This window comes from Nyctereutes procyonoides, unplaced genomic scaffold, assembly GCF_905146905.1.
Source record: "Nyctereutes procyonoides isolate TBG_1078 unplaced genomic scaffold, NYPRO_anot_genome, whole genome shotgun sequence".
Lineage (NCBI taxonomy): Eukaryota > Metazoa > Chordata > Mammalia > Carnivora > Canidae > Nyctereutes > Nyctereutes procyonoides.
The window spans coordinates 1,264,479-1,278,737 of NW_026575160.1; the positions used below are offsets into that span (position 1 = coordinate 1,264,479).

At 40.6% G+C, this 14,259-nt stretch overlaps 1 protein-coding gene across 2 annotated transcripts; it reads left to right on the plus strand.

Moving 5' to 3' along the window:
• Window positions 1–11,580: 11,580 nt before the first annotated feature.
• Window positions 11,581–13,193, plus strand: ARL4A (ADP ribosylation factor like GTPase 4A). Of its 2 annotated transcripts, none has more exons than XM_055314779.1 (2): window positions 11,581–11,730; window positions 12,184–13,193. In XM_055314779.1, exon 2 carries the CDS (start codon window positions 12,270–12,272, stop codon window positions 12,870–12,872), a length of 603 nt encoding a protein of 200 aa, XP_055170754.1. In that variant the 5' UTR covers window positions 11,581–11,730; window positions 12,184–12,269; the 3' UTR covers window positions 12,873–13,193. The 2 variants fall into 2 exon arrangements, with proteins under 2 accessions (XP_055170754.1, XP_055170753.1); XM_055314778.1 differs by having other exon boundaries at window positions 11,582–11,730; window positions 12,181–13,193.
• The last annotated feature ends 1,066 nt before the right edge of the window (window positions 13,194–14,259 follow it).

Genomic DNA, 14,259 nt, shown 5'->3' on the forward strand with positions numbered 1-14,259 from the left:
AATAAAATAAAGTTTAGAAGGCTTTTTTATTTGGGGTTAAGCTTTGATTATAACTTCTGCATCACAACAGAAAGCTCATCTAGGTTTTGTAATATTCTCCATAGGCAACAAAAATATATTATTTATTCAGTGAGAGATATGTTGATATCTAAACACATGTGATGTACTTTAATTGTCCTCTTTTTCTCTTAAATAATCTTTTCTTTTCATCTGTCAAGAACAAAGTTCCCAGTGAAGCATTTGGTTTTCATTGGTACATGAGAACTCATAGAAAGGAAGCGAAGATTCTACTTGACTTATGATTTTAAAATAAACCAAACTTCAAGCTGCCCTTAAATACTAAATGTAAGACAATGAAAAAGTAGTTTATTATATTACTTAACATCATAAATTAGTTATTCCTTCCTCAGAATTTGTAGATCATATTTGATTACTTGACTTAACTTTGTCTTCCTTCCAGAGCCTCATCGGGTCAACTACTCTAATGCCATTATACACACACACACTCACACACACACACACACACACACATACATGCATTAGGACAAAGATCAACTTGTGGTTTTCTAAATATCTGTTTCAATACTAGGGTACTGCTCTAAAAAAATCTTTGTGGAATTTGTGTTTAAGCAAGTGAATTAACAAACAAATAAAATGGGCTCAAGAGTAATGTAACTGAGCTTTTCTCTTCTCATTTTCCATAGGATATTAGGCCATAGTTTTTCTAAATTGTCCCAATAAAATTACTTACGAGGTGGTTTCTTGTAAAGAAAACTAATATATTTATGTATTTTCATAAAGCTCATTTACGGATACCTCAAACTGCTAGGATTTTTTTTTAATAATTGGGAGGCTATTTGAGGCAATATTTTGACTACATACTGTTTGGTTAGATGTTAGAACGTTGTTTTGTCTTTTTTTTTTTTTTTACGTTGTTTTGTCTTAATTAAAACACCCTGAAGTACTATAATATCAATGCTATTTGGGTTAATATCTAATTTCCCTCACTAACTATACAGATACTCAGTTTATTTCTTTTTATTTTTTATTTTAAAGATTTTATTTTAAGTAATCTCTACTTAAAAATGTGGGGCTCAAACTCACAACCCTGAGATGAAGAGTCACACGCTCTACTGATGGAACCAGCCAGGTGTCCCTAGATGTTCAGTTTAGAGAATTTGAAATCAGTTATTTAATCGCTTATTCTGTCTTTGACAAAGAGGGAGCACTTCAGTTATATATAGTTATTTTAAACGATCATTTCATGAGCGATTGTTACATATTTTATATCAGGCACATATGAATCCTGGACATTAAAAGTATAAAGATACATTTTGAAAAATTGAAAAGGGGAATTCCTGCCCATTCTCGACTCGTGGTAATAATGTTTTTACTCCTTATCTCTGAGGAACAGTGTGACAGTGTTAATTGAGTACACTCTGGTAACTGTTCTCCCACCCTCACCACAGGTTAACTACCACTAACAAAGCAAAGAAGCAAATATTGGGTAAGAACAAAGAAATGGAAAAGCTGAAAATAGAAGTCTGGCTGACACTTGAGCTAAAATATTTGAAACACGGATGGTTTGAAGGTAGAGGAAATTACCATTCTCAAAATTGTAATTAGCTACTGCCTCAAAAGTTGGAAAGATCTGAACAGTACTTTGGGTCCCCTTGCTCTTAGGACTGAGAAACCACCTGAAGGGGTCCATTAGTTATAAAAAAAAAACAGCCAGCACCTGATGACTGGTCTTAGGAGTAGTGAAATAACTGTTAAGTCTAATGAAGATATTTTACACGGAGAAGCTAAACATTCTATTTTGTCATAATGGTGCATTCAAAGCTGTTTATCTCTTTTTTAAAAGATTGTATTTATTTGTTTGAGAGAGGGAGCACGAGTGAGAGCAGAGAGCACAAGTGGGGAGGTGGGGAAGAGAGATAGAGGGAGAGGGAGAAGCAGGCTCCCCACTGAGCAGGGAGCTGGGTGTGGTGCGGTGTGGGGCTGGTTCCCAGGATCCTGAGATCATGACCTGGGCCAAAGGCAGACACTTAACAGACTGAATCACCCAGGAGCCTTCAAAGCTGTTTCTGTAGGATCTGCTGCCTGTTTAGTAATAAATAGATACAAGTCGTTCTGTTTTTTCCCCTCTGTGTAGAAATATATCTTTAAAATTATCACTTGTAAAAAAAATAAAATAAATAAAATAAAATTGTCACTTGTTTGTATGGAGATTACTGGGTTCCTGTTTGAGCAATTATTCTTAGGATATGAAACATTCCTTCAATAAATTCTGACTTCCTACTATGTGCCAGACACCGCAATAGACACTGAGGGGTAGAGTGGCACGTGACATTGACGTTATGCTTGCCTCCTAGAACTTTTAATGCAAAAGGAAGTAGACAGAGTACACATACAAATACAAATTCTAGGAAGAAGAAACAAAGCAGAGTAAGAGAAAGTGGTGAGGAGGATGGGAGGTTGCTCAGAGCAGATACTTTATTTTTTAATTTTTTATTTTTTTAAGTGGGCTCCACAGTGGGGTTGAACTCACAACCCTGAGATCAAGTCTGACACTTTTTTTTTTTTTTGAAAGGATTTTGTTTATTTATCAATGAGAGACACAGAAAGAGGCAGAGACATAGGCAGAGGGAGGAGCAGGTTCCCTGCAGGGAGCCCGATGCAGGACTCTATCCCAGGACCCAGAGATCACAACCGGAACCAAAAGCTGACGCCCAACTGCTAAGCCACCCAGGTGCCCCCAAGTCTGACACTTTAACCGACTGAGCCATCCAGGTGCCCCAGGGTAGATACTTTAGATGAGATGTTTGGGAAGGCCTCTCTTAGGTGCTGACATTTGAGCCTGAGGGAAGAGCATTCCCTCTTTCCCTTGAAAGCACAGAGACCACGGAGAGGACCAGAGACACCCTGGACATAGACTGAAATGTGGAGTGGTAAGGCAGCAGTAGGGTGATAAGAAGTGATTTGGTTTGGATGTATGTGTCTGTGGGATGGATTAGATGTGGTGTATGAAGATGACTCCCAGGTTCTTGCTCTGAGCAAGTAGGTAAATTGAGTGCTAATATATAGGATGGGGAAAAGGAGGTTTAGGAATTGTCTCTGATGTTTATATTCTCAGTTGTGGAATTCAGGGAATAGGTCCAGGTTGGAAACAAATTTGGGGGAGTAAAGGTATTTAAAGTCCTGGTCCTAGATGAGATTGCCTAAGGAGAGAGTATAAAGATCCAAAGACTGAGCTTTGGAGCATTCCAGCAAGAGGACATGACTGTGATGGGGAAGATGACAATATTCATGTTAGAAGATAGAAACGGAAGGACAGGATGAGACTGGACTGTTGAAATCAAATATAACACACAGTGCTTGTTGCTGTTTTTTAATATTTTATTTATTTATTTGAGGGAGAACATGGGTGAGGGGGGTGGAGAGAAAGAGGGAGAGGGAAAAGCAGACTCTGCAAAGAGTAGGTGGTCCACCACAAGGCTCAGTCTCAGGACCTGGGATCATGACCTGAGCTAAAGGTAGACACTTAACCGACTGAGCCAACCAGGTGCCCCAACATACCGTGCTTGTTAAAACAAGAAGAATCGGGACTCTTCTGTTCTGATGTGATAGTCTTACTGGGATCCTGTTAGACTGGACATTCTCACTGTCAAGCATGCCTGAAGAGGCACGTCCAAGGCCAGGAAATAGGGACATAGAAAGTAGACCTTGTTTGCTGTGGCATGAATCCCTCCACCAGTGTGTATTTTGGCAGCTGGGCATGACTAGGTATCCAGAGGCATGTGACAGCCCTCTCTGAGGAAGGGACGAACTCTCCTGTGACTTGAAACCAGGTGAAGGTAGTCCTTGAAGCTGCCTGTAAAAGAAGTTCATGGAGAGGGTTTTGGACCTGTGGACCTGATGAATTCTTATCTAGGGGTCATTCTATGTAAATTTGGGATTGTACTTCCCTTCTGACGTTTTCTTTTTAAAGTCTTGTCAAATTGTACTTTGGCTTTATGCTACAGTGGATCAAAGGAGTTAGCTTAAATTGTGGACTCCCTAGAGTATAATGAAGAAGAAAACAGACACTGGTGCCAGACGTAGGGGACAAATCCCAGCGCCACTGCCTATTAACTGAAAAATCAGTTAGGAGGTAAATTAACTAGTTTAGGAGAGACATTATGAAAACCAGATGTAAGTACTGGAAATAGAATGTAAAGAAAGAAATGGATTAAAGAGACATTGGTGGCTAATTTTAAGTGGGACATCGGAGAATTTTTAAAATGGCTCTGCAGTTCTACTTGGGGCTATTAAATGAACTACCATCAGCCAAAACAAGGACTAAAAGAGCAGGGCCATGTTTCAACAAGAGTGATAATGAAGTGATAATTAAGTTTCGAACATGCTGGGTCTTTGGCAGAGGAGTACAAGAGACCATTTAAAATGGAGTGTAGCTCAAAACAACCTTTCTGACTATGAGGTTATGAAACATGAATAATTTACCATAATATGAGTGATATTAACAGATTTAGAAACATAAAATGCAAGCATTTTTATTCTATCATTTGGGGCTTGGGAAAATCTATCATTTTGCTGGCACATCCCCCCACCCCACCCCCCAGTTTTATTGAGATATAACTGAGAGGTAACATTGTATAAGTTTAATGTGTACAATGTGATGGTTTGAAATATTGTGAAATACTACAATAAGGTTATCTAAAATATCTGTCACACTTGTGTGTATGTGCGTGTGTGTGGTGATAACATTTCAGATCTACTCTCCTAGTAACTTTCAAGTAACAACACAGTATTGTTAACTACAGAAGCCATGCTGTACGTTAATTAGATCCTCAGAACCTAAACTGGAAGTCTGTACCCTTGATCAATATCTCCCTATTTTTCCTTCCTGCCAACCCTTGGCAATCATCATTCTACCCTCTGCTTCTGTGGTTCAACTTTTTAAGATTCACACATAAGTGATATCATACAGTATTTTTCTTTCTCTGATTTATTTCACTTAGCATTTTATACTCCAAGTTCATTCAGATTGCAAATGGCAGAATTTCCTTCTTTTTTATGGCCAAAAAATATTCAATTGTGTACATATAGCACATTTTCTTTATTCATTCATCAATTGACACAGGTTGTTTCCATGTCTTAGTATTGTGAATAATTTTGCAATAAACATAGGGGTGCAGATTATTTCTTCAAGACAGTGATTTAATTTTATTTCTGGATCACATCACAGTTTTATTTTTAATTTTTTGAGGCACCTCCATAACGTTCTCCACAGTGGCTGCACCAATTTACATTCTCAGCAGCGGTGCACAAGGGTCCCTTTTCTCCACATCCTCACCAACAGGTCATCTGTTGTCTTCATGACAGTCATTCTAACAGGTGCAAAATGATATCTCATTGTGGTTTTGATTCACATTTGCCTGATGATTAGTGATGTTGAGCACCTTTTGGTATATCAGCCGGTCATTAATATGCCTTTGGAAAAATGTCTATTCAGGTCCTTTGTCCATTTTGATTGGATTATGTTTATATTGTTTTATTTTTGGCTTTTTGGTTATTGAGTCATATGAATTCCTTACATATTTTAGGTATTAACCCCATACCTATCCATTATCATATAGATAGTTTGCAAATATCTTCTTTTATTCCATAGCTTATCTTTTAATTTTGTTGATTATTTCTTTTGCAGTGCAGGAGCCTTTTGTTTGTTTGTTTGATTGATTGATTTATATTTTTTTAGAGAGGAGAGGGGCCATGGGCAAGGGAGAGAGAGAATCCCAAGCAGGCTTCACACCCAGCATGGAGTTTGATGAGGGGCCCAATCTCACAACCCTGAGATCATGACCTGAGAAGAAATCAAGAGTTGAATGCTTAACCAACTAAGCCACCCCAGTGCCCCTGTGCAGAAGCTTTTTAGTTTGATGTAGTCTCACTTATCGATTTTTGTTTTTATTTCTTGTGCTTTTGGTGTCATATCCAAAATATCATTGCCAAGTCCAATGTCGAGGAGCTTCTTCGTTATATTTTCTTCTATAGAAATATATATTTCTATATTATATATATAATATATATATATGACTTCAACTGATAAAGATAAGAGTCTTTTAAAGTATTTCAAAGATAAGAGTCTAATTTGTTCTTAAGCATATGAATATCCAGTTTTCTAATCCTCTTCTGTTGAAGAGACTATCCTTTTCCTATTGAGTTTCTTGGCTCCTTTGTCATAAATCAGTTGACCATATATACATGGTGATTTCTGGGATCTCAGTTCTACTCCATTGTCTGTTTTTATGGCAGCGCCAAACTGTTTCCATTTCTATGGTTTTTAATATACTTTGAAAACACAAAGTGTGACCCTTTGTTCTTTTTCAAGATTGCTTTCGTTATTTGGGGTCTCTTGTGATTTCATATGGATTTTAGGATAATTTTTCGTATTTCTTTGAAAAATGCCATTAGAATTTGGAGAGAAATTGCATTCAATCTATAGATTGCTTTGGTTAGTGTGGACAGTTTAACAATATTAATTCTTCAAATCTATGAACACACAATATCTTCTCATTTATTTGTGTCTTCTTCAATTTCTTTCGTCAGTGTTCTATTTTCAGTGAACAGATCTTTTATCTTCTTAATTGAATTTATTCCTACTATTCTAATCATTTTAATGTTATTGTAAGTGGGTTTGTTTTATTTTGTTTAGTTTTTTAGCTTGTTAGTGTATAAATACACATCAGATTTTTGTGTGCTAATTTTCTATCTTGCAGCTATTGAGTTTATTAGTTGGTACAGTTTTTTTGTGGAGTCTTTAGTGTTTTCTATATATAAGATCATATCTACAGGGACAATTTTACTTCTTTTCTGATTTAGATGCCTTATATTTCATTTTCTTGCCTAATTACTCTGGCTAGAACTTCCAGTGCTACATTAAGCAGGAATGGTGAAAGTGGTCTAAGAGGAAAAGCTTTCAATCTTTCACATTGGGTATGATGCAGCTGTGGGCCACATATATGGCCTGTATTATACTGAGATACATTTTTTATACATAATTTACTGAGGGTTTTTATCATAAAATGTTAAATTTTTTTCAAAAGCTTTTTCTGAATCTTTTGAGGTGATCATATGATTTGTAACCTTCATTCTATTAATGTGGTGAATCACATTTATTGGTTTGCATACTTTGAACCAGGCTTGAGGTATTAATGATGCTTATTTGACATCTTTATTTTTTCTTCATGTAGATATTTATAGCTATAAACTTTGCTCTTAAAATTGCTTTTGCTGCAACTGATAAGTTTTATTATGCTGTGTTTCATTTTCATTTCTCATGATATTCCTTTTCTCTTTTGACTTCTTCTTTGATCTATTGATTGTTCAAGAATTGTTATTTAATTTCCATGTATTTGAAATTTTTCCAATTTTCCTCCTGTTAGTGACTTCTAGTTTCATGCCATTGGGGTCAGAAAATATACTTGATGTACTCTCAATCTTCCTGAATTTATTGAGACTTGTTTTGTGGTCTAACATATTATCTATCTTGGATAATGTTCCCTGTGGGTTTGAGAAGAATGTATATTCTGCTTCCGTATGTGTCTGTTAGGCCCATTTGTTCCATAGTGTTGTTTGAAAGCTGTTTCCTCATTGATTTTTCTGCCTGGATGATCTATCTAGTGTTGAGTATGGGTATTAAAGTTTCCCTATCAAATATTTTTTCCCCATGGAAAATTGTATTCTCCTATTTTTTGGATGTGTTTGAACATGACATAAACTTTATGCTTCCATTCTCTGCATACTGTTGCTTCCACCTGCAATTCTACTCCCCTACATCAGTTTGGTGTTGAATTCTTTTAATATTCAGCTTTAAAATCACATCTTTTTCTATTAAGCCACCCTGACTCTGTCAGATAGTTTGTACAAGCATAGGACTTGATAATAATTTCTATTTTACCACTCAGAAGTCCTATTGTATATCATAGTAATTATGTGCTATGTATCTTTTGTCTCCACTGAACCAATTCTTTCCAGCATAGTCCATGCCCTCTGTTTACACAGACTCTCCAACTTGAGAGATTCCAGTAAGTACCTACCGAAGCAAATGAAGTGAGGTATCCTAGAAAACAGTATATAAAAGTAAGGATTGGCAAAGGTCAATGCAGGACATTAGCTACGGTGTGTGACTACTTAATTTAAGCATATAATAGAAAATCAGATTATGGGAGAGAGGAAAAATGCTATTGGCGTCAGATTTTATCTGGGTCCTGGTATTCAAAAAGGAGAAACAAGGTAAATTACTCAGTTGTAGTATTTAAAAGGAGAAACCTTATCAATTTCTTAAGATCAGTATTTCTTCAAAATATCTAATCATTAATTACCTGGAATTCTTGTTGGATACAGATCACCAACCCCTCCCCAAATGATTTGGATTTAGCTGGTCTGTGATGGAGACCGGGAATGTATATTTTTTCAAGCACTACCAGATGCTCATTATTAGCAAAGTTTGGAAAACCATAACTAAAGGCAGAGGTTCACAGAGCCTGTAGTGTCTAAATAATTTTTTCATGATGCCTCAGGCCAGAAGAAATATCCCAATATTCTATTTAAATAGATAGAGCCAGACAATAGTTACAATGGTTAAGAGAGTCCAACAGATGGCACTGTGTTTCCCTCAAAAAAGTTAAAATATCCCATAGAATCCCCATGAGTTCTGAGGCACCCCAGAGTATCTCAGCACATAGCCTATGAACTACAACTTAAAGGGAACATTTTCCTAGAATAGCATCAAAATATCTGAACTTGCCTTCTATAGGAAGACTGTGCAACTAAGTAGACAGTGTATTCCAGGAATTTCATCACTTTTATATCATTTGTTGCAGTTTTTGTGTGGTTGTTATTATAGAGGAGGAGTATCATTTTTCTATAAAGAGCTGGAGGGCAAATATTCTAGGTTTTGGAGGCCACAGACAGCATCTATTGTATAGCCTTATCTTCTCTGTTGTACCCCTTTAAACATGTAAAAGCCATGCTTATCTCCCGATGTGGCCGCATGTACACAGGCTTTAGTTTGCCAACCCCCATATTAATTATAAGCCTAGGTTATAGCATTAAGTGCAGTTCAGTGAAGGGGATTCTGCAAGGGTAGAATCTCTCAGTATTTTCCTATCTCCTCCGTTTTGCTGCAGGGAAAACTATACAAATATGCATCCTCACAACTAATATCGGAAGGGCCTACTTGATTGTAAACTATTGTAAACAGAAGGCTGTTATGGACTCTGGTTCTTAATTCTTCATGTAATGACAATTTGCAATTTTTTCCAGTTCAATAAGGAATACTTGTTAAATTTCTAAGAAGAGGAAATGAGTCATTGCATGCAGCCCTGTATCCCTTACTTGTTCATTACTATAAATGGCCAAAGAAGTTCCACAATTATAACTAATACAGCAAGCTATAGCTTATACTCTATTGAATGACTTGATAGAATATGCTATTTGAGACTTCTGGCTTTATTTTCAAAATTGGTGTTGCTGTCTCGAAAATACACACTGCGCTTAGTCCTAAGGTTTTATGTTTATTTTTTTAAAACCTAGTAAGATAAGTACTGTTTCTATGGTAGTCGTAAAGGCAATAAACATCACTAGCAATAATGGTGTTAAGAGAAATAAAAAAAATTTTCTTGAGGAAACTGCAATCTACATTTAAAAAGTGCAATGTTTGGGGTGCCTGGGTGGTTCAGTTAAGCATGGGACTCTTTGATTTTGTCTCAGGTGGTGATCTCAGGGCCCTGATCTTAGGGTGGTAAGATCAAGGCCCTCTTCTGGCTCCCAGTCTTTGCTTGCTTGAGACTCTCTCCCTCTCCCTCCCTAAAATAAATATTAAAAAAAAAAAAAGTGCAATGTTTCCTTAAAGTGCACCATGTAAATTCCTCCAAGGTCCAATCTCTTACAGCCCCCACCAAAAAGATGTTTGTCGACTGACACTTACCCATTTACCCCTCCTCCGATGTTGTCTTAAGTACCCTGAAATGATCACTGATCACCTTTTTAATTAAATTATTCACGCGGCAACTTGGTTACTTCCTTTTTGTCCGTGAGACCAGTATTTCACGAGAGCAAAGACAAGGTCTGCTTTGCTCACGGTTCTATCCCCAGGCGCATAGAATTGTGCCTACTGCCTGTCAAGTGTTCAGTATTTGCAGATTTATGGGTCAAGCACGCAACTGACATTTAAGGTCAGAATTATACATTGGGAAGCATTAAGCATTTAATGACTAGCAGACTTTTAACTTCCAGGGACACACCATTTATTTTCTTTGGGTCAACAGACTCAGCTCTTTAATGTTCCAGTTTATTTCCTCATTTGCAAAACCAGGATATTTCTACCTCACGGGGATGTTGCTCGGATCGAGAGAGAGAGAGAGAGAGAGAGAGAGAGAGAGAGAGAGAGAGAGAGAAATTTATTTGCTTTGCAAAAGTAAGGTGAGCTCCAGACACTGGTCTGGCCCAGGCGCTCCGGGCAGCTCCCGAGGCACGCCCACGTCACCCCGTTATATAAGGGGCCCGCCCCGTCTGGTGTCTTCTGAGATCTGACCCTACGTCACCGGCCCCCGCCCCGAGGTCACCGGGGGGCGCCCTGGGGGAGGCAGTGCAGGGTGGGGAGCCCGCGGGGCCGGGGGAGCGTGCGAGGCTGCAGGCGCTGCGAGGCAGATGCCGGAAGCCCCGCCCCCCGGCCAGTTCGAACGTGACCTTGTTTTGGCGTTGCTAGGAGACCCGGCTCCCGCGCGCCCCCCACTGGCCAGCGCCCGGGCGGGCGCTCCTCGGGGGCGGGGCCGCGGCGGGCGCGGGGAGCCATCGGCCGAGCACCGTTAGGCGGCCTGGCGCGCGGCGCCCGCCCGGCGCCCCTAGGAGCTGCGTCTCATCCCGGGCCACCGACCGGGCCTCCCTGCTGCCTCCGCTGCCTCCGGCAGGTATCAGCGTGCTCCTGAGCGGCTGTGAGCGACGTCGGCTCCCGACGAGGAGGGGCTGTGACTCAGGTGAGCCGCAGAGGGGCAGGCGGCTGCTGTGGCCACGCCCTGCCGGCCGGGGCGGAGGGCCGAGGCGACGGGTCTTGCTGCGGGGACGCGGGCCTGCCCCTGCGGGGCCGCACAGCCAGTCATTCACGTCTGGCGGCCGGCGCGGCCACAGCGAGCACCCGGGCCAGCGGACAAAGGGTTAACGCGCCGGCGGTGACCGCGGGCCCCGGATGTGAGAGCCGCGGCGCGGCGTCCGCGGGCCGCGCAGCAGGTGCGCGGGGCGGGCGGGCGGAGCGAGCGCGCTGGCGGCGACCCGGCCGGCCGGCCCCGGCGCCCCCTCACCTGCAGGGGCCACTCGGCTCCCTCCCCGGGCGCCTTGGTTTCTAACTTAAGGGCAACAGGTGGTGCCGGTGGACCGGGAGAGAACCCAGCTCGGCCGCGCCGGGAGCGGCAGTTGCTCTGGCCAATTGGGGCGCTGGGGCGGGCTTCTCGTGGACGCGCCGTCGCGGCTGGCCAATGGCATTCGGGCTCGTGGGTGGGCCGTGAGCGGTGGGCGTGGCCAGCGGGAAGCTGCGGGTTCCAGCGCTGCAACTGCCAGAGCTGCGCCGAGAGCTGAGCTGAGCGGCCGGGAGGTGCGTCTCCCCGCGAAACCCCGTGTAAGAAAACGCCGACCAAATGCTTTCTCATTTGGACCCAGACTCCAGTTCCGGAGGTGAGCGCATTGTACTGGTTTGGTGGGGCAGGGGGAACGATAGTGACCTTGGGTGGGCTCCTAAGCACGTGGAAATTAGATTCCCCAAGAGAGAGGATTGGTTATGCGTTAGGGGTTTTCTGCCCCAAGAGGCACTTCTGTGCCTGGACCATATGCTGGTGACTAGGTTGTCCTCGGAATGAGGTCTTCGAGATTTGGGAACCCAGGGGAGTAGAGAAGTGCGTGTTTCTGCAATTTTCTTGAATCGTTAAAAGGATTGCAATCGCAAGAATTGTTGTGTCGGATGCCTCGGTTTGCGTACGTTTCATGTCTCATGTGGCTTGTTTGCTGAAGCAAGTTTTATTTTTCAAGCTCCTCGTCTTGCTCGTCTAAGCAGAGAGAGAGAAAAAACAGTTGTATAGTACGTTATTCCTCTACCAGAGTAACTTACTCATTTTTTTCCCCCCTCAGCAGTCTGGTAGCCGGATCCCCTAGGAGGAGAAGTTGTAAAGCGGTAAGAAGAAAGCATTTCAGTTTGGAACACTTACTTGCACCTGGAAATGGGGAATGGACTGTCAGACCAGACTTCTATCTTGTCCAGCCTGCCTTCATTTCAGTCCTTTCACATTGTTATTCTGGGTTTGGACTGTGCCGGAAAGACAACTGTATTATATAGGCTGCAGTTCAATGAATTTGTAAATACTGTACCTACCAAAGGATTTAACACTGAAAAAATTAAGGTAACCTTGGGAAATTCTAAAACAGTCACTTTTCACTTCTGGGATGTAGGTGGCCAGGAGAAACTAAGGCCACTGTGGAAATCCTATACCAGGTGCACAGATGGCATCGTGTTTGTTGTGGACTCTGTTGATGTTGAAAGAATGGAAGAAGCCAAAACTGAACTTCATAAAATAACCAGGATATCAGAAAATCAGGGAGTCCCTGTACTTATCGTTGCTAACAAACAGGACCTGAGGAACTCACTGTCTCTGTCAGAAATTGAGAAATTGTTAGCAATGGGTGAACTGAGCTCATCAACTCCCTGGCATTTACAGCCCACCTGTGCAATCATAGGAGATGGACTAAAGGAAGGACTTGAGAAACTACATGATATGATAATTAAAAGAAGAAAAATGTTGCGGCAACAGAAAAAGAAAAGATGAATGGTGATCCTTTTTACATCTGTGTGGAGTAGGTTTTCTCTGGTCTGATGTTGACAAATGGAAGAGTGTCTACAGCCTGGTTTGCCCGCCTGCCCTCCTGGATGCTGATAAAGCTTTGTTTTGTTGAACAATCCGTAGCCCAACTCTTTTGCCTTGTGGAAAATGAGTAAACGCAGTGCTTCTTAAAATGGTCTCTTCTCCCTACCCCACAAAGCTTTTGGTACTACCATTCTGGGAAGCCAAGCATGGATAGTTTATTGACCAGAAAACAGTTGTGGAAATTTGACCTGAAGTTAGTGAAATAAAACTTTGAAGAATGTCTGCCTAGTGTTTTGTCCTTACATCTTGTGGGGGGAAGCCTTTACGAGGAAATAGCATATAAGGCTTTGTATGTTAAGATAAAATGCTAATGAATGGAAATGTTAAGATAGATTAATATATATACAGTTATATCGATCACATTGGTCCAACCAGTAAGGGATAAAGAAGAAGTGTTTGCTTTTTTAAGTTTTGGCCAAATGAATTTTGACATTTTCTGGAATCCAATGATGTAATGCTATATCTTAATTCTAGACAATGTTTAAGTGGTCTAACTTGAAATAATAAAAATAAGATATTGGGGGCATATTCAAGTGCATGGATTAGTTTTCCTGACAATGCATGTTTCGGTGTGTAGTTTTTTACTTTTTAGAAGTAGCTATGCATCTTTCTCCATGGTCAGGTTTAAAACTCCTTTTTGGGGATTTAGGGCTGTTACAGAAATAGTTTATTATCAGAAGCACTTTCACTCGAAGAACCTAAAATAATTTACTTGATTCTTTTATATAGTAAATTAGGGCATGTAGACTAATAAATGCGTATGCTTGGTATATGTATGGATTTATGAAGAAAGCAATTGAGGGATTCAGTCAAGAGGACATAATTACAATACATAGTTTCTAAGGTAATTCCAGTGGTAAAATATTTGTTTTATTGATCCTTGCTGGCTGAACACAGATATGGTTTCATATATTTTTGTAGTGTTTTGAGAGGAGCAGAAGCTTTATAATCAACACCTGATGCACTGTGGAGTGAAAATGTAAGAGATATCCTGTAAGTGCTCTGAGCTTTAATTTTTTGTTTACAATCTAAACAGTGTTATGTGGGCAGTCCAGTCCTGATTATAAGGTAGGAAGAAATGAGGCAGTACTGCAGATAAGAATTATGATTCTAGAAAATGAAGGGGAAAGTAGCAAAGCTATGTTTTGTGAAAATTCGCTGGTGCCGTTTACCCTGGAATCCAAAAAGCCCCTGTAAATTAAAAGGACAACCCTTTGCCTAATTCTTATCTATAAGCAAGGACTTACTTCCAGTGGTCATATATTATTAGCAAATCAGCATAATTTTT